The sequence below is a fragment of the Spea bombifrons genome, chromosome 2 (assembly GCF_027358695.1).
Source record: "Spea bombifrons isolate aSpeBom1 chromosome 2, aSpeBom1.2.pri, whole genome shotgun sequence".
Lineage (NCBI taxonomy): Eukaryota > Metazoa > Chordata > Amphibia > Anura > Pelobatidae > Spea > Spea bombifrons.
Window position 1 is genome coordinate 24,275,768 of NC_071088.1, and position 20,185 is coordinate 24,295,952.

At 40.1% G+C, this 20,185-nt stretch overlaps 1 protein-coding gene across 1 annotated transcript in view; it reads right to left on the reverse strand.

Moving 5' to 3' along the window:
* Positions 1–1,144: 1,144 nt before the first annotated feature.
* The window catches only part of CLUH (clustered mitochondria homolog), a 31,050-nt gene continuing 12,009 nt past the window's right edge, over positions 1,145–20,185 (reverse strand). Inside the window, exons 2-26 of the mRNA XM_053457166.1 lie at positions 19,674–19,867; positions 18,208–18,379; positions 17,980–18,123; positions 17,708–17,832; positions 17,427–17,581; positions 16,775–16,900; positions 14,086–14,233; positions 13,597–13,689; positions 12,464–13,158; positions 11,363–11,577; positions 9,690–9,794; positions 8,826–8,926; positions 8,000–8,152; positions 7,564–7,626; positions 6,010–6,254; positions 5,680–5,764; positions 5,019–5,172; positions 4,649–4,788; positions 4,347–4,427; positions 3,852–3,977; positions 3,301–3,422; positions 2,831–2,924; positions 2,336–2,470; positions 1,970–2,043; positions 1,145–1,358 (exon numbers count right to left, since the gene is read on the reverse strand). Of these exons, the coding sequence (XP_053313141.1) occupies positions 1,187–1,358; positions 1,970–2,043; positions 2,336–2,470; positions 2,831–2,924; positions 3,301–3,422; positions 3,852–3,977; positions 4,347–4,427; positions 4,649–4,788; positions 5,019–5,172; positions 5,680–5,764; positions 6,010–6,254; positions 7,564–7,626; positions 8,000–8,152; positions 8,826–8,926; positions 9,690–9,794; positions 11,363–11,577; positions 12,464–13,158; positions 13,597–13,689; positions 14,086–14,233; positions 16,775–16,900; positions 17,427–17,581; positions 17,708–17,832; positions 17,980–18,123; positions 18,208–18,379; positions 19,674–19,867 (3,917 nt within the window). The 3' untranslated portion in view covers positions 1,145–1,186. The remainder of the gene's footprint in view (positions 1,359–1,969; positions 2,044–2,335; positions 2,471–2,830; positions 2,925–3,300; positions 3,423–3,851; positions 3,978–4,346; positions 4,428–4,648; positions 4,789–5,018; positions 5,173–5,679; positions 5,765–6,009; positions 6,255–7,563; positions 7,627–7,999; positions 8,153–8,825; positions 8,927–9,689; positions 9,795–11,362; positions 11,578–12,463; positions 13,159–13,596; positions 13,690–14,085; positions 14,234–16,774; positions 16,901–17,426; positions 17,582–17,707; positions 17,833–17,979; positions 18,124–18,207; positions 18,380–19,673; positions 19,868–20,185) is intronic.

Genomic DNA, 20,185 nt, shown 5'->3' on the forward strand with positions numbered 1-20,185 from the left:
CCTTGATAGTAATTTTTTTTTTCTTCTTTATAACACCGGGTACATCTGGTTTGGCCAATGGGTTATAAGAGGAACATCTACAAGCTGTAGACCTGCCATGATATCTGAAATAATGGCAATATGATGAGTGTTCCTGTACTGCCTTGAAACACTAGGGAAATCTCGGGAGTATGCAGACACAAAAAAAGTAAGTGTATTTGTAACACATAGCCTTATCGTTGAGAAGACTAAATATGTCTTTATGATGTTAAGGGGTGACATCTTATCAAAGCCTTGGCCTCTTCACCAAATTTTTGTTGTGACCTTGGCTTCTTTATACATTCAGGCACTAAAGTTTGCAGTTCAGATAAACAGCAGGAGTCTCATAATATTCTTTGGATATCACGAAAAGATACTGTCACTCTAGAAAATCAGAAAGGGATGCAGACATACATCACAAGTGTCACTGAAACATCATACAAAATACAGGCAAACGAAAGAAAAAGAATATATAAAAAAATGAAACTACACATGGAATTAAAAAAACTTGACAGAAACAGATGTTTGCCATGTATAGTCCCCTAAGTTATAAGAACTATATGTGCCACAAACAGTACATGATCCATGAAACTTTTCACCCAAACATGGTATGGAATATTAAGAGTTCAATCTCATTCTGTGTATGGCTTATTGTAGGGCTGATTGGTTGCATCATTTGGCTCACATTGATGCAGCTGGGATCTGGCTTGGGATTCTCACACCCTAGGTCAACATTTTACCATGAAAGAGTCCACATGACCTGAGAAATGTTCAGTCGTATCTAGGCAGCGCATTCTGATCATTCCCTACAATGCACAGACCCAAAAAGGAGAATGGGATTTTCCATCAAACACATGCAAAACACACACGTCATAATTTTGGGGTAGGGTTAGGCCCCTGCTTTTCCTGCATATGCAACTGCTTGGGGACGGAGGTGCCTCAGTGCAGAAGACTCAGGTTTGTGGAGTATACATTGATGGTTTATTCATTAGTTCTTTGCATGGTAAGTAACTGGCAATTATACCTGTGCAATAATATCAATAAAGAAACCCATTCATTGAGGCTGAAAGTTCTTAAGATTTGTGGGATTTTTCTTTTGCTTTTTTTTTTATTTTTTTTTTAATTAATTTATTTTTTGTAAGAATGAAGAAGAGAGAACAGAGGGGAACTAAGCAGAGGTTTGCGTTTCAGAAGCCTCATTTGTTGTCGTGCTACTGGCTACCATCTGTGGCTCTTCAGTTTCTTGAGCTTTATCCTCTTGGTTGTCAGCACTCTTGATGGCTTCCTGGAGCTGCTGGCGACGCTTAACCTCTGCTTTCAGATCTTCCAGGTCTTTTGGGCTAGAGGAGTAAGAAGCAACATAACTGTATGTGTATACATGCCAGAAAACAAGTAGCTTAATGAATATTTAATTGAGATGCTTGTTTTCAAGCTGGGGTATTCCAAAACTGTACTGTTTGGGGACTGCAATTAAGCACCTCCGGGCTAGAGAGTCAAAAAAATTATACTCATTCTTCATATTACAATTTTTTTAAAATTTTGTCTGACAGTTCTATAGTGAGGTGTGGGATTTTGAGTTTGAGTTCAATGGACTGTCAAAAAGCTGATGAGCGAGAGCTGAAGCAGTGCTTCTAACCCTCATCCATACGTTTTTTGGTATTCAGTGAGAGAATAAAGCTTAGCAGATGACCTGATCTAAACTGGCTACATTAAATATTAAAGGGTAAAACAGACATTCACATGTTTACACACATGCACAAGACACTCACATACACATGTTCCCAGTAAAGTTGCTGATAACGAGAACTTGTGGCTCACTAGGACTGGTAAGTATGGTCACATGACACACACATCTTTTGTGTTATTGCCAGATAATGGTAAGTATGTGTGTATATGTGTCATTGCACAACAAAAAATTAAACACTCAAAGCACCAGTTATACAATAGTCACCTGAGTGGGATGAATAGGATCCCATTTATAATATTGAGTTGTTCCAAAACACTTGCCATGCTGGGAGCTGTGAACTGAAAAACAAAACAGGTATACAATGAAAGTTACTCTCATTTCTTCTTCATTCTGCCTAAAAAAAATCCCCAAAGACCCAACTGAATTACCACATTAGTCAAACCTGCCCTTCGAATGTTTATCAGCTGAAGCAGAACCAAGGTCAAATCACTTTATTGTATTATTAGAGCTGCTAAGAGAAGAAATGTTAAATCATCGCCATCAATGCTATTCGAAAGGATCCCTACAATAAACGTTTTGTTTGTGAGGTTTAGCAGGCCTACTTTAATCAAGCAGCAGTAAAGCACTTACCTTCAGTGGCATTATATTGGCGTTGGATCCGTTCTTGTAAATCTCATTCATTGTGCGCTGCAGTGCTACGGCCTGCTGTGTCAAGTACTTTAAGTAGTCTGAGCTCTCTTTGGTCTTCTCATGTTGCTCCCCAAGCTATATGTAATCCAAGAGAAATACACACACTGTAATATACTGCCATGTATAACAATCTAAAACATTCCACCCAATGTTAATAAACTAAAGACAGCATTAAGAGCACCATTCCTCTTTTCACTCAAGAAGCAAAATTCCTATTTCCAAACGTCTCACAAGTAGAACGCACATATAAGTTTGCAGAAGAGACTTTGGAAATGTTTTATAGAATAAAGAATGGAACAGAACCCAAGTCTATTTTTGTCGAATGATATACCAAAGCTTCTGAATAGCTTCTTCTATCAAGTGCCAAGAAATAGAGAGTAACAATTGTCAGCTTCTGACATGGAAATGAAGTAGTAATGAAGTAGAACAACGCACCTGGTTTTTATATATCGTGTACCCTTCTTTCTCATGTTGCAAGGCCGAGCGGAACTCTCCTTTAGTTTCATATACTCTGGCTACAAGATGGTGGCTGAAGAACAAAAAAGCTTGCTCAATTAATTCCGAAACAGAAACTGTCTTTTAAACAGAATATTCCAGCACTATGGCCAACGCCACAAAATCCCCACCCCTATTAATGCACATTTTTAGAATAAATAATGCCTGTCTGAAGAAAATAAGTAATTTCTCCCCAAATAACCTAATTTTAATATGCAGTGCTATACAAGTAGTATGTGTAATGTTTTGTGGAGCACACCTTTGGAACTAAGTGGGTTATCCTAAGTTTAAATCCTTAAACTAGGATAACAAATAATTATTACTCCTAACTTATTTCAGGAGTGTTATCTTGCTATTACAGAACCCTCAATGGGGAATCTAGGTCTTTATACAATTTCTGTTGGATTTACCTGAGTGCAACCTTCAGAGACTTGTTTCCGTGACACTTGGAGTTGACGGCAAGTGCGTTTTCTAGAAAGCGCAGGGAGAGGTCATATTCCATGACTCCATGAAGCACCAAACCGATATTGCTCTAAGGAGAAGAAGAAGACAGAACACATGATAAGTGGCCAGTGAGCGGTTTGTCCATAGTAGAAGAAATGGTAAATATGATGGTATATTGCAAGGATCCGGCAACAAAACAGCAATTCACATCCACAGGCCTCTGTAGTGTAAACGTGCCAGATACAAGCTGGCCTAACCGGCTCATTCAGGGGCAGCGCCTTGTGGAGCCCGATTACCCAGCTGGGTAATATTCCCCTGGTAGTGAGGGACAAAGGTCATCTCCCCTGGTCATGCTACCCAAGGCCAGGACACAACAACGCATAGAAGGGTGTACTGAATTAGCATGGATTTCATTATATAAAAAATAATTTAAACACTTCAATGTTCTTATCCCTCCTTTAAAAGGGACACTGGGTAGGAAAGCATATTTATACAGAACAAGGAAAGGTATACTTACATCTAACAGAGCCATTTCCGGGTGGCCCTCCCCAAACACCATCAGCATGAGATAGCGGGCACGGTACAGCAGGTTTAGTGCCGTGGAAAGCTGATTGTTTGCAAAACAGTACAACGCGAGATGCATCTTCAAAAACACAACAAAAACACAGATCATTAACTGCCAAGGTTTGTATTTTTGAGAAACCAAGAAAAAAAGCAAGATTAACAACATTACTATTACTAATTTAGAAAGTGCCAACAATGTACGCAGTGCTTCTTACAGTCCATACATTCAAAGTGACAGACTAAGACAAACCGATACAAGATGTAAAGGGTGGCCGGCTCTCTCAAGCTTACACTCTAGATTTACAGCAAACAGCAGCCCCTCAAGCTGTAATAACATTTCTGTCCGCTGCTTTCAGCTAAGTATGATGGGAGTTTTGATCCCATAAAATAAGAGGAAGATAGAGGAGAGTGCACTGTTATCTGGTCCTCAGCTCGTGTTCATACTTACATATTCCTGGATGGTACTAGGATGCTCGATACTCAGTATCCTCTCGCTCATTAGTACGGCTTTCTGCTGATTACTTAAGGCCTTGAAAAGAAACAAATGTTTATTACCTTATTTATTATCTAGAAGCCACATGTGAATCCAGCATGAATTACATCACAACGAACTGAAAATTTTTCAATGCATAATGATCAAATTGTGACCCTTAATCCCTATAAAATCCCCTCTGACCCAACAGAAGAACACCACATAAGGCCCATCCTGTAAAGCCCATCTGATTGTAGACAAAACGACTGCCGGTTTACCTCAGAATAGTCACCCATGATATAGTTGAGCCGGGCGAGCAGCCGCAGACAGGCACAGATCTCCACATGCATGGCACCATATACATTGTTAAACAAATTTAAGGCTTCATTTATTAATTCACATCCTTCCTTCAGGAAACCTACAAAAAGAGGCAAGAAACGGTCATTTAAATTTACAACCATCAAGAGATCATGATGCAAATATTTAAAGGTAATTTTAAGAAATGCCTTTACACATGGAGTATATCATCCTCATTTTGCAAGCTGCAGCATTAATTATGACCTTTATGATCTCATTTAGAAGCAGCCATGTACAACAGAAAGATTTCACCATTCGGAGGAAGCAGTTCACGGAGCTTCTCCTACTCACCCTGTTGTACTTTAGCCTGCCCACTTTGGAAGAAATGGAAAGCGTCAGAGGCTTTGGGGTTGACATGTTTCACCACAGGGAAAATATTCAATATGTCCTCTTCAGTGAAGGTTGGCTTATGTTTGCTGTCAAAATTATACTCTTTGAGCAGTATCTAAGTAACAAAAATAAAAAATCATGCATTATTAAGTGTAGCTGTTGTATAGTATGCATTCTATATACCGTATTTGCTCGATTATAAGACAAGGTTTTTTCCAGAGCAAAAAACAAGGTTGTCTTCTAATCAAATAGAGGTCTGACTACAAGACTTAAGATTCAGATCCCTCGCAGTGCTGCAGGGGACCCGGATCATTCTCTCTGGCAGCCAGTGAAGGTCTGTGCGATGCGAGCTGACATTCTCCACTGCTGCCTGCAATTCTATGACGGAGCACCGGCATCACGACCTTTCGGTGCTCCACCATAGAAGTCACCGCGGAAGTGCCGGCAGCAGCAGAGGTTGTCTATGCATATCCCACAGCCGGTGAACGTTTGCAGGATGCGCACAGACAACCTCTGCTGCTGCCGGCGTGACATTTTGGGGGGTCGTCTTATAATCAGGGTCTTCTAATAATTGAGCAAATACGGCATATGTGAAAACACAGTACGGCTAGTCATCTCTTACCTGAATTCCGACTTTAGCGCATATTTCTCGGAGAAGACTGATTTTCTGCAGGTTATAGGTCTCCACAGCCTGGTCCACATTTTCACTGACGGAAGAGAAACAATTTTAGGATTTGCTCCTGCTCCAAGCTTGTGTTCATGTAACTAGCTCAAGCGTCCTACATTTTCCCGTGTGATAAAAGTTCAGCTAGCACTTACTGGAGGCCAAAATTTCTATACTATTTTGTAAGATGGAGGGTCGTATCTTATTTAAATATACCAGGCTCAATACTTAAAAACCAAAAGGACAACTTGCATGAGTGAGGGTTAAAATAAAAGGTCTATGACCCACCATTCCACAGTGTAATCATAGTAAGCTTTTGCTTCTGAGCAGATGTTTTTCCACAGCTCCTGAGGAGTGACACTCGCCCACGTGGTGTTGTCGGCACTGCTGAGGTTCCGGTTCTTGCGTTTCTTGTTCTTTTTCTTGGAGACCAGCTCGTCAGCAGGTAGGTGAGCGACTGAATTAGGAAAGGAGCTGAGGAAGCAGTTCAAGAAATGGCTGATGGCAGCAGATAAGCCAGACAGCTCCACTCCCTGTGCACAGAGACAAAAGTAAAAAGTTATGTCACACAAGTTGCCCTTCGGCAAAGAGTTGGGCGTAACCAGAAAACACAAGGCGGGAATGACCTTAGCCGTAAATTATTAGGTGAGCATCTTGTTAAATGCTTCACTTTTCATCCATAAACATAGACAAGAGTCACCAAAATAATCTATCATTATACGTATAAGTTTAAAGAACAATCTTTTTCATGGAATTAAAACATACTATATTTATTAGGACCACCAATAGGTTGTAGTTTTATTCAACCAGCGTATTGTTTAAGATATTTGTACAGGACTGCTTCACTGAAAGGAAGCTAAAATATGTTTAAAATTAGTTGTTTATTCTATTAGTTGTCTGTTCTCTATTCTGCTCACCCCATGCTTACAAACCATAAACCATTTTAAACAAACCCTTAATTTCCATATACCAAAATAGCTCATATGGCCAATTAAAAATATATATATTTTAATAGCGAATTTAATTAAAAGAAAAAAAAAAAAAAAAAAAAAAAAAAAAAGGTCTGCTCAATTCATATTTCTTTCAGGGATTGCTTAACTGCAAAGGCCATCTGTATCAGACGGCAGCTGTCTAGGACTCAGGGGTCCCTGTAGTGTTCCAATGACCCATCAATGGATTCCACCTTCCACTGCTACTAATGGTTTGTCCCTTGGGGACTTCCTGTCTGGAGTGTGTGGCAAGTGCGCTAGGGAACGCGTCTCTGAGACTATAGAGAAACTGCCTGCTTTGTGGGGTGCCCTTTTTAGCACAAAGGACAATATACTCCACTACTGAGAGTAGTACATTTATCAACGTGCTTGAAACATCCTCGAGTTGGTATAATGAGAGGATCTAGCACATATAAAAATTTAATTTTGTAAATGTAATAACTGACATGTATTAATACAATTGTAACAGCAGTTTTCTGTGAGTCCAGTAAAGCATGTAAGCACGTGATTTCTATTCTATAATTAGAAAACAAGTAGCAGCTGTAAAGACATAAATATACGTTTTACATACATTTATGGCCATAGTATCTGTATAGGGTGATTTATGGTGGGCTAATAGAATATAAAATATAGTTATAGGTGCCAATAAGAGAGGTTTGCCTCATTAAAATTAAAGGGTAAAAACTAGAGGGCTTTATCATTCAACACGATATTACACTCTGTTATGGTCTTGACAGAAGAATCATCACACAGTGCTGGGAAGTAAACTTACAGAACTGTCCTGTATTAGAACTCCAGCATTATGTCAGTTCTATAGAAAGCGCAGCAGGAAATCCACAAAGTGTTATCTTACCTGTAGATATGTCTTAAAGATGTGCTTTGCAGATCGGGTAATCAGCTCACTAATTAAAATTTTCTACGAGGGAAAGAAACATTTAAGCTTGTGCTCAGTGGAAAATTCAGTATAATATAATAATATTATGGTAAATATGCATCATCTATGCTCCATCTATATCTGACAACATAATACACGCACGCGAATATAAGCCATGCCTAAAAATAAACCTGCTCCGAGTTCAAAACATATAGTTTTCAATGCTCATTAAGGTAGGGACACAAGATATGCCATATTTCAATTCCTACCCCATCGTTACATGGGCTCCCTTGTTTGTATAAGACTGTCATTTTATACATTGATATTGGAGCAATTCTGATTTTCTAAGATCTCATCGGCACAGAATACGAATATCAACAAGCATCGCTTGTTTACATTACTATGGGTTACTCACATGGACATGATCTAGCTGAGACGGAACAGGAAATTTGTTGACAACATCAAGGACTTTCCCCAAATACCGCATATTGATCCCTCTCTGGTGCATGGCTTCAGCTAAGGTGGCGCCATCCATGGGAACAACATTGTGGTCAAGACAATCCTTAATCTGTAAAGAGCCATCATTTTTTAAGGTTATAATGCAGCAAGACAAAAAGTACACATTCCCCAACTCCAACGATACTGCAAGGAGAGTAATAATATAGTTATCGCACCTAGCATTACGTACTTCATAACATTTAAAACTGGCCAAAGGAGTATAAAGGGGGAGGAAGGGGTGAGAGTCGGGTCCTAGACACACTTGGCAGGTATGTTATTCTAGCAATATTTACTGCAAATTTAACATCTACACTGAATAGGTTAACAGGGGACCAGTCAGCGAGTTACAGAAGCCCTAAAACGTGCCTGTCAGGAAGCGTTATTCTAGTCTGTTTGGGGGTGCTTCTTTACAAATCACCACATTAGGGGTCAAACATGGACCCAACTTCAGACTGCTGGTGGGAGGGTGCAGTGTAAAGAATTGCTGGTGGACCACATGTTGGAGGGTTAAATTTTAGAATCCCTACTCCCAACATGAGATTGTTTAGGGAATGAGCTTCTTAAAATGTGTCTCTGAAACAATACACGATGTAGCTGGTAAGCAGCATCCTTGCTTTAGGTCTCCAAACCCAATTAACCTCTGTCTGAAGCCGAAGAGAGTACATTAATACAAAAGCTTAGCGCTGGATTGACAAAGTATATGGAGCGACAAGAATGTGTGTTAAAACATGGCCCTAACTCACCAAACATGGTATCTGACAGGTTAAGACAAAAGCTGCAGCATCCTTTAGCAACTGCTTCTGGACCTGGGTTTCTTGTTGACTTGATTCTGGGAAACGCACACCTGTTGTCAAAGTATTAAAAGACGGAGTTTAAAAACACAAAAAGATGGTGATATCATTGAACATGGTGTAAAACCAATACTACGAGAAAAAAAAATATCACTGGATTTTAGAGCCGGTTACAAACTTTGGATTTACAAATGGGAAGAAAGGATTACAATGTTTTCAACCAGTTTTTTTTTTTTTTTTTCAACCAGTATTTTTAAACAGTTTTTTAAACAAAAACAAATTGGTCAATAGACTCAAAAACAGGCACAGAAGAGGCAGGTACCATGAACACGAGAAGACATACAACAAATGCCACATTCAATAATCTGGACCGACATCTGAAAAATCTGCAATAGAATGTAAAGATCTAGAGTATTCCAGCCTTAAAACCACAGAATAAAATAGAATGCCTGTTCATTATCGTCATACTTATTGCTCTATGGAGACAGCTACATCAAAGTATGAAGGAAAAAAGCCCTGGCCTGAAGAAGACAATAAACAACCTTCACTGACATTGACCTTCAGTGTCAGGGACCATTGTTGCAACAATTCATTCTCTACTGGAGTAAACTTGGAGGTCAGACTAAATTGATCCACTTAAACATGTTATCTCTCATGAACACTGGCTAAATGTAATGTGTCAGCTATCCGTGTGTCCTTGGAGAAGTTGCTTTGTTCCTCCTCGGTTCCAACCTATGCTTAAATCCAGCTTATTGTGATTAGGGGTCCACATTTTTCACGCTGTTAACAATAACGTAGGGCTTAATAGTTCAGTACCTGGCGAGAAAATGTCTGGGTTGAAGCGGATGTCAAAGGATGTGTCACTAATGGAGCCAACAGCCTGACAGGCTTTTCGAATCACCTCTCTGCTTTTGGCATCAACTGAAAGCAAAAACAAGAAAATAAAAATCGGGTAAGTCCATATATGTGTTTGGTAAGACTAAGTGAATCAATCAAAATAACAAAAAAATGGCTATATATTAGAAGTAGGTTTATGGTTTGGATGATATCCTTTGAATTCTGTAGGTCTCAAAAGGTACGTCCCTTTGGCAGATGAAACAAAAGATCTATAAACAGGGTAGACATTTCAGATAGAAAAAGACAATGGCTAATGATCTAAGTAAATTAGAAGAATGGTCAAGAGTGTGGCAGCTGCAGTTTAATGTTGATAAATGTGAAATAATGCATTTGAGATGAAAATAACCAGGAAAGAATATAACACTGGGAGACTCATGAGAAATTATTTCTGAGGACTTTAACATAAGAATACATCAGAAAAGCATACAGAGTTGCTGTGTTGTATAACGAGAGGCATTAGACTCCATCTCCAGGAGATATTCTGGAGAACGTTCAGAAAAGGGCTACTAAAACGTCTGAGGTATAAGAAAATAGGCTATGGGGTCTCAATATGTATAGCTTGGAGGAAAGAGAGAGGAGAGATGTGATGGAAACGTTTAAATACTTACAGGGATTTAACAAAGCACTAACAGGAACATTTATTTCCAAAATTGCAAGTCTTACAGGTCCTCTTTTATTCAAAAGCATAATTTTATACATATAACTGTGTGCAATGCAGGTCATATTTTATGATCAAGCTTCTCAAATGTATGAACGTTATCCCTGGCATTGGCTTATGGTCTGGTGATGAACCTGCAGGGCCGGCCCTACCATGGAGCAAAGTGGGGGAATTGCAATTATTTATTTTTTTAATTTTTTTTTTTAAGCGGAGGAGAGAGAGGGGCGGCGAGTGATTTTCGCTTATCAAGTTTTCCCTAACCGTTCGGCGCCCTTCTCTCTCCTCTGCGAGCCCTCTAGCTCGGTCTCTGCTTGTAATGCTGAGCGCCGGAATATGACGTCATTTCCGGCACTAAGCAGTGGGCACCGTTGCAGAGCAGGGAGACTCGCCGCAGGACTGCTGGAAGGTAAGTGCAGTACAAAGGGGGGTAGGGTAGATAATGACCCCTGGCGTCCGGGGGGGGGCGACATTTTAAACATCGCCCCAGGCGGCATTATGTCTTGGGGAGTTTTTACCCTCGTTTCTATTTCTGTGTTTAATAAGAATGACTGCCTAGTCTACACTTAAGTGTGACTTCCCTAGTCCCTCTGTTGTGTATTCGCCATTGTTGTATGTATTAGATTAGTCCGGTGTTGTATGTTGTCTGCACCCTGGTATGGTGGTATGGTTCTTTGGGGGGCTTTTTCTCCGGAGGAGCACCACAACTAGCAGTCAGGGGTGTCCCGCTTGACCCCCTGGTTCCCATTACAGTATTCTAGACAGGTTTGGCAAAACAGCAACTTAGAGAATTCTATGTCCCCGGTGAAAATTTCACAGAAAGACAATTAGAAAATGTTTGTTTTTTTTTTTTTTAAATAGAAACATCAAAAAGTTTACAGTACATATTTAGCACACATTTCAATTACACAAGACCAATTGCACATATGCCAAATACCTGTTTCATTGTGGGCTTCCATGCTCTCCTCCAGTTCTTTGAGCTTGGACTCCGCGTCTACATTGTCTTTCTGATCATCAGACTGGCTAGCTTCTGGCAATTCATTTTTACCATCAGTCGGGGAGGCACCGTTTTCCAGGGCATTGGTGGCCTCCTGTATGGAGGACTTCTGTTGCATCAGCTGCATGGCAGCCATTTTCATAAACAGGAGGTACCTGGGAAAGAATGGCAGAACACGGTGTCATTTCTACAGCAAACGTTGGTGAGCCCCTCAAAATATCTGGCAGGGAAACATGCAGAGATTACAGGTGACCCAAGACAAGAGATCCACTGGATCCATCTGTAGTCTGGGGAAAAAAAGGATAATTTAATTGGGACTTGCGTGCTTTCCGCCACTTGCGATAGTTGTCGCTTTTCTGATTGCAATGCATGCTTTTACTCGCACACTGCAGAGATTTTGTTTTTTTCAGATGATTTTGTGGATTTGCAGATGATTTTGCACAAAGGCACAGCTAACTTCTGCCAGCAAGTAAATGAACAAACACTTCAAATTCTGGTACTGGTTTCCAGTTCCCATTTTAGGAAGCAGCCACATTTGTGCAAGCGCGGAGCAAAGTCAAAAGTAATTTAACTATTAGGCCACTTGGAGATTAGCTATAGAGTTGCATTATTTGTGGCATTTATGGTGTCCTGTCCAGTTTAGCGAACACAGGACTATTTGGGAAACATCCCAAAAAAAAAAAAAAAAAAAAAAAAAAGCCCTGCAGAACGGGGTCATGTTATTCTTCATACTGCCTAACTCCGATCTTTTGATCTAAAGTATAAATAAAATTTTAAAAACCACACACACACAAAAGGTCAAAAAAATAAATTATATATAACATCTTAAATTTTTATTGCATAATAGGGCTGTAATCATAATTATTAAGTATGAAGAAAAAAAATACAAGAATATTCAAAATGCATATAACCTTAATTATAAGGGTATATATCTTATAATCAATCGAAAGTGTAGCACATAAAGACACCTAAATTAAAGTGCAACGATTAAAAACATTCCAGTTCTTAGGAGGAGCTCACAAAAAATATGCCAAAACATACCTGTGTTCCACAAATGCGTCCACCAGCTCCTGACGTAAACAGCACAGCTTGTGCCTGTGCTCTTTGGGAAATCCCATTTTCTGACATTCCTCTGGCATCTCCTCACCTTCAATAGGTAGGAAGTTGAGATCAGGAGGGAAAGTACGGAGCAGGTCCAGAATATAATGGCGCCCGTCATTGCCAATGATACCCTTGCATTCCACCGAGGAGCACAGCTCCACTTCCTCATCCTTGTCATTTAGGACTTTGTGTTTTTGAATCTTGAGTGGCCGACTTGTTTTCTCTAGTAGCTCCAGGTACTTTGGGTGGGAGACCACAGTCTTACCAAAGTCTATTGAGCCATAAATGACACTTTGTTCCTGTTCACGCTCTAATATTCCAGGGATGATAGACTGAGCAGTGACCCTGTAGCCTCGATAATCCACCACCACCGTTCCCAAGGTGTACAGACCGTCAACATCTACTGCATTGTATGTCCGTACTCCATTGAGGTCGTTTGTGGGGGATACATAAGCAGCACTATCGCCTCCAAAATCCTTGTAGTGATCCCGGACATCAAAACCCAAGCTGAAGAAGATATTGTTCCAGATAAACATCTGCATCTTGGTTTCCTCACTGGGGTTAATAGCCATGACGTTGCCGTCTATGACTGCCATAGCACCTCTGGTAGCAGCTGCTGTGAAGTCACTGTGCACCTACGAATACATATCCGAGTGAGGAAATACGTTCACATGTGCCACATTATTGTTAGACAAGTCTGGTTAAACTAAGAATAAGTATATCTAAAATTGATAAAATGGATGTGGTTAAAACATGAAATTAGTTTATCTGAAACTATCATACTAGATTTTTTCATACTAGCCGTACAGTCCCTTTACATTTTCATGTTGCAAGTGCGAGAAGCCTGTATATTAGACTGTGCCTTTAAGGAAGGTTAAAAAACTATAGTCAAAAAGGCTTGGCCCCAAAATGTAGAGCATCCTTGTTTGTCTTGGGCAGGACAGTCTGTAGCAGCGTCTGTTCCTTGCCAGACACAGAGAAAACGCCAGACACCACAAGAAGTTTTGTAACAAGGCAGCCACACAAGTATAGGGGGAAGCAAAAGCTGCACGTTTTATCTCCATCTATGATACCTTGAAAATGGCTCTTTCACGGAGAAGTCTTTCCGGTAAGTTCTTACGAGGCAACTCCCTCGTCGTCTGTAGCTCTTCATTCCAATCTCTGGTCTAAAATAATTAGAATGACATTTTAAAGGTGAAACATCATATTTAAGTTTTTAAAAGTTCCCAAAGATTATTAGAATAATGCGGTTACAAGGGTGTTGTGTGGCATATTTAATAAGTAAATTCATTTAAGAACTAAACGGAGAGCAAAAGCAATGATTCTCAGTCAACACCTCACGTCGAGGCTGAAGTAAAAAAAAAAAAAATTACTTTGAGAAAAGAGCAAAGGGAGAATCTTACAGGCTGTATCTGAGCTACAACTCCCAGAACCCAAAGACAGAGTCCAACATCAATAGAGAAAGTTTGCTACTGAATCCCTGCTAAGCAAGGGTGGGGTGTTGAGGCATTAGCATATCTAATGGGTCAGCTGTAGGACTTCCACTACGTATTTATCATTACCTGCCCTGGGATGTGCTCCTCATACCCCAGACGGGATGTGTAGGCATCCTCTGCTCTCACACAATCCATTGCATGCTCAACTTGGGGTGCCGTCCAGCTGTATATCTGGAACGGGGTTGCGATCCACTCAAAAGGATGTCTCTGGACTCTAAAGACACAATCCAGATCACATTAGCTCACTTTGTGTAAAGGTATCTTTGTCATAAAAAGTAAACATGTTTGCCACAGCTCCCATTAACTTTGTCCATCTCGTTTCCATACACAGCGCAAGGATTTATTGAACAATGTTTGTTCCCAATGTCCGCAGGCTCATTTCTCACATAGGACCATGTTTACTGAATCAAAACCCTGTTCCAGTCCTTTGGGTTCAATGGCTCCAAACATAGCACTTGGACGTATGATAAAGTCAGTCTGAATGGCTCAAGTCTAAGTTATTCACCTCCGAACACTAACAGCACCCACATCATTAAACATTTTACATGCTAAATAAGCACAATTATTAACAAGACATCATAGCCACACAAACAGAGCTATGGGGGCTCTACTGTAAAGTGGATATTTATATACTAGTGTACATGCCTGTGTACACTATTATAGGCACTTTTCTCCCCATCGCCTGTCTTTATATACCCACCCCTTCCTCCTTTTCCTATGTTTTCCCTTATTTGCACTTTACTCTCCTATTCCAGTTTCTCCAGCCTCGTCACTATCCACATCCATCAGCGCATCCCCAACTTCTCCCTCCTCATCATTACCTAGTCCCCGCCCCATGCATTCACAATTTCCCTCCTCATCGTCACCTATCGCTCATATTGTTCCGTGTCACCATCTACACCGCCTGCTGCTGCCTCATCATAGCCATGACCAGTTCTGACCGCTGCAGACCAGGAACACCCTTACAAGAGCTGCAGTTCTGGAGAAGCTCTGACCCAGTCGTCTAAACATCACAATTCGGCCCTTAAAGTCGCTCAGATGCCCATTTTTCCTGCTTCTAACACATCAACTTTGAGGAAAAAATGCTGCCTAATATATCCCCCCCACTGACAGGAGCCATGATAACAAGATTATCAGTGTCATTCACTTCACGTGTCAGTGGTCATAATGTTATGGCTGATTGGTATATTAATGCCATAGCTCAAAAAGTCAGAATTTTTGTGTCTTGTTATTTTAGTAATTTTTATAAGCAATTAGATAAAAATGCCATTTTGTTCTAAGCAGGGGGTTATGCCAACGTTCAGATAAACACCTTCCTTCCACTTACTTAATGAGTCAGTGAACTAGGTTTAAAAGTAAGGATGTGTCATCAATGAGTTGCCTTCAGAAGTTCCAGAGATCATTAACTAAATCATTGTGTATTGAGCTACAGACAACCTGATTGTTAAATAATTGTATGACAATCCTATTCAATACATCAAGAGCTTTATGAAGGTTTTAGCCAAAGGACTGGTTCTGGTGCTATAACAAAACTGCTAGTTCAGGGTCGTGTAATTAAATATATCAGGTGGCAATAATATTCGCAATCAATAGTATGTATTCCCCCTACTCGACAGGATTTCTAATATTAAGAAATCCATCAAATTTCACACTGAATATTTAGGATAACATACAAAGGAAAATGTAATTATTAGACTGTTTATAAGGCTTAGCAATAAAACTCATTTATATCGCCCCAACCATTCCCTATTTACTGTATAGCGCATAATAGGTCTGGTTATTGTCCAACTTGTTTTCTTCCATACATATTTGGGGTCTGTTCACTAAACACACTTGACCTGACAGTAGCCACATCTTGCGCTATCCACAAGGGCCAACCCAGCCTCTCATAGGTTAAGAGGCACGCCGAAAATCCTAAAGTCCCTTTTTTGTAAACTACAAGCAACAGAAAAGTCTAGTGGAAACCTGAGGTCACATTGTCAATCAATTCTGTCCTTAGCACTGTTTCCAATTTTTGTTTCAGCTAAACTCGTGGATAAGTGAACAGGTCCCTCAGAGTACAAAAATACGATCTATGCTTTCATTAGATGCACTAATAATAACCCGTCTGCTTGGCATTCACAAGGAATGGAAAAATAATCCCCTATGTGCAGGGTCCTGTACAACTTCTAAAGAAATAATAGATGAATCATAGAAGATGTTTCTAATGGGTAGATCTCTGTTGCTAACCTTCAAGTTCCATAACTCACAGCTAGGGTTTGCCCAACCAAGGTGTGACTACATTGTATCTACCCTTGCTTACAGATATCACTTGCCTTATTTTATAATAAACTTTTTTTTTTTTTTTTAAAGTGAAAACTGAGATTTTTGGAATCCAAGTTAATGGGCTCATTAAAACATACAAGACTGACCAATGCTTGTTCTCCAAGATCCATAATTGGCTCCCTATACAATGGGAGAATGGTTAAAGGTTCAGAATGGGAGTTCCACATGCCGTCTCACCTACAACACGTATAATGTAGCAAAATAGGTTTTATCGCATTAAATACACTTTATTTCAAAGTTCTTTTACCGATTTTCAATGGAATGAAAAATGCAGAACGAAAGGCACAGTCCAACTCTCTAAAGGTTAATACGCTTCAATAATTCTTATATTTCTTGTTTGCACTTAAGTCTTACAGATGAACAAGTCTTGTGAATCAAGATACACACATAAAATCAGCTTTGACAGCACATTATCGGAACCAAGCGTTACCTTTTCTTCTGAAGTGCAGCAAAATTCTTCTTGAACGTTGGGCTGACCTGATTGAGCAGTTCCACCAGAGAGTGGCTGAGGAAGCTCGGGTTGGAGGGCTTGGGATTGAAGTTATAAGCGGTAGATCTGCAAAAGCAACATGAATACGGACAGTCAGAATAAACGAGGCTGTGAATCCAAGAGTGATATACTGTATACATTTGTTACATATGTAGCACCAGTTACATATTTAGTATGATGTGACATGGTATGTCGTATCTAGCTACCATTCTCAGATTTACTTGCGTGGGTCAGAGATGTTCCTATTCTACATGGCTGAAACCCAACAAGATCAAAACAGCCGTTTATAGGAGGTACTTGGGCTCGTGTAGTTTTCAGCCCTGTGCTATGCTCAAATTATATACTAAATAAAGAGTAGCAGGAACATGCAGATGAAGATCACATTATTCAAAGTGTTCTTCCCCATCATTAGCCCACTTGGCATTGAAAATAAGTTTTGAATATATTCTAAAAAGCAGTTTAACTTTCTTTTTAATTGCCTCAAGTGTCCCTGCTTTGGATCATTGGCCTTGAAGTCTGCTACAATTTTTTAAGACTTTTTTTTTTTTTTATGAAGGCAGGAACATTACATTGATTCGTTGGGTAAACTCACTGATTGAGGTAGAATCCTCTGGTGGAAGCAGTGATGCTGACATGTCTGTCCTCCATGGTGATTACATAGAGATACATCAGGTCTCCGTGCATTTTTCTGTTGCCAGGAGGGGGATTCCAACCACTCATGGTGAGAACTTTTAAGCACTGCAAAGGCTGTAATAAATAAACAAACATATTGGTCATACACGAAAATGCACTTCAAAATTTTTTTTTATGTTTTCTATCTTTTAAAAATACATAACATCATCACTTATATTGCATTTGCGGTCAGAACATTACCTTCCAGTCTTTGTTCTGGGGCTGAAGTGGACACAGAGGTCGCTCTTTGCTCCCGGGCAAAATATATTCAGGAGGGGTGCAATCAATCTGCTCAAGTTCTGTTCCCTTCTTTTTCTTTTTTCCATCTAGTAAACAATTATACCCAATGGGACTTAGTTAATATGAAATGTGTTTATATATAACGGGTCTACCTAAAGCACAATAGGAGGGGGTCATGTATAGGAATGTGTGATTAACACTTCTGACAGAGACACAGAACAGTGTCTTCATACCTCCGAGATCCCCATCAGTGAAGACACTCAAGAATGACAGGGAGTTGCAGTCCACACCGTTGAAGGCATCAGAGGGGTCCAAGCTTTTTAAGAGGTCACGTATATGACGAACATGAATTCTGGCCTCCCGCACAGTGTATGGCTCTGTGGGATAATAAAAAAAAAAAATGGTTAAAGTGATAACAAAATAAGACAGGAAATACCAGGGGAAAATGCTTCAAATCTTACCTTCAACCACCTTAAGCACAGAGCCCTCTTGGAAGCCCTCTATAGTTTTCAGCTCTGCAAAGTTATCCAGAACGTTTCCATCCAGTTGCAGGGAAAAACAGGTCCTATGGCAGGTGTCCTCCCTGTCCATGAGAACCTGGTGAATCTCTTGGACCATCTCCTGGGGGGAGACCTGGCAAAACAGAGTAAAACTGGCATCAGACTATGAATAGATAGATTTTTGGGGGATCTTCATCTGCTTTGATCAATCACCCTTTACCTATTGTGCTTCTGGTTCCAACAGAGACACGCTACCTAGTAAATGGTACTGAATTAAACTAGTGAAGCACTAAACAAACGGAAATGAATACATATACAATCATGAAACTTAACCTTTAATAATTCTTTAAAACATCAGGGAAATAAGGGATATGGAAAATTCATGAATGGTAAACAAAGTTAAAAATTGGGCCAATAGGACAAATTCATGGAACTGCATAGTTCATGCTAATGTGCAATATATCCTAAGCGTTCCTATTCACCGACTACTGCCTGCCTTCCTGAAAATAAGGCTAGGGTAGAATTTAAGGGGCTTCCAGCACACTGGACAGAAACCTTAATAATCGCTGTACACAAAGCGAATGAATGGAATGATAGTAGCTATCAGAATAACGTCCCTATTCTACAAACTGTACATAGGAACTGCTGCAATGCACTTTGCACAGAGAATGGCCCGGCTTCGTCAGGGGACCCACCTTTGTTGACTGTTGACTTTTAAAAAATAAAATCTAGAATATCTAGGATCTATCAGAAATAACCCTGATTATTCAGTCGCCAGACAAACGTAGCTATCAGAGCGACAACTCCTGTTTAAACTTCCTTGGAATTCAAATGACCAAAGTAAGCCCCAGTGGAGCAACAAGAACACAAAAAACTAGAATTGTTTTTCTAACAATATGGAAAAAAATACATGTTAAAGCACATTAAGGTGCATTCTACAGCCTGTTAATATAAAGATAAGACCCTGACCGTCCCACCAGGTGGCATCACCGCTGGCTGCTTAAAGCAACCAATTAGTGGCACAAAAGTAGTCCAATTCAATCCAATGGAAGTATTTTCTTAACTCATGCCCTGCAAGCTAAGGAGCTGAAGGCAAATGCACATGGAATGCTTTTGCAGGATCCCTTAATGCATTTGCAAGGAGGAAAAAGAAAAGAAAACATTCACAGGGGACCACTCAGCTATCATATATACACTAAACTGCATAGGATGGCTTGCCGTGTCCCTTTAATGAATCCTAAACAGGAAATGTGAGTGTCTGAAGGTCACATATTTGACTCGGTCACTGTCCTTGGCTAAAACGGGTTTCATCTGGCTGCAGTACCAGTAATTCTGGGTACTTGGATGCCGATATACTACACGTTGCAGAGCTCTGCACTTGCTGCTTATGTGGACAAGGCGGTCCTTTTTGTAGAAACCCTTCTTACCTGGATCGTAAACATCTCCAGCCCAGGGACTTGGATTTTGACCGTGAAACCAGTGTCCTGGATAACGATGACCTCCTGCTCGTTTCCATCTTCAGTCTGCTCGCCCTCATCATGCCCATTCTGCTTTGGCTCAGCGTCAGCCTGGTGGTTGTGGGTTCCATCACCGTTCATTAAGGGCATGCCAGTTGAATGATCTGTAGCATGTGTTGAAAACAAAAAGAATCATACAAAGCTTCGCTTTTAGGCAGGTCCTAGAAAGAAAAGAATTCCCAGCTCTGATGTACAGAAAAGCCTAGAAAAAAAGAACCCTTTACAAAGTCCCATAGACCAAAACAAAGAGACTGCATTAATAGTAAAACTCCCATCATCAACAGAATAACCTAAGGCTTGTTCGAATTATCCACTGAGGTTTTTTTACGCAAATAAGCAGTGCTGTATTTGTGGCTTTTATCATTTGTAACCACTGTTGATCTAATCCTGTATTAACATGAAAACATGTTTAGAGTGTACTC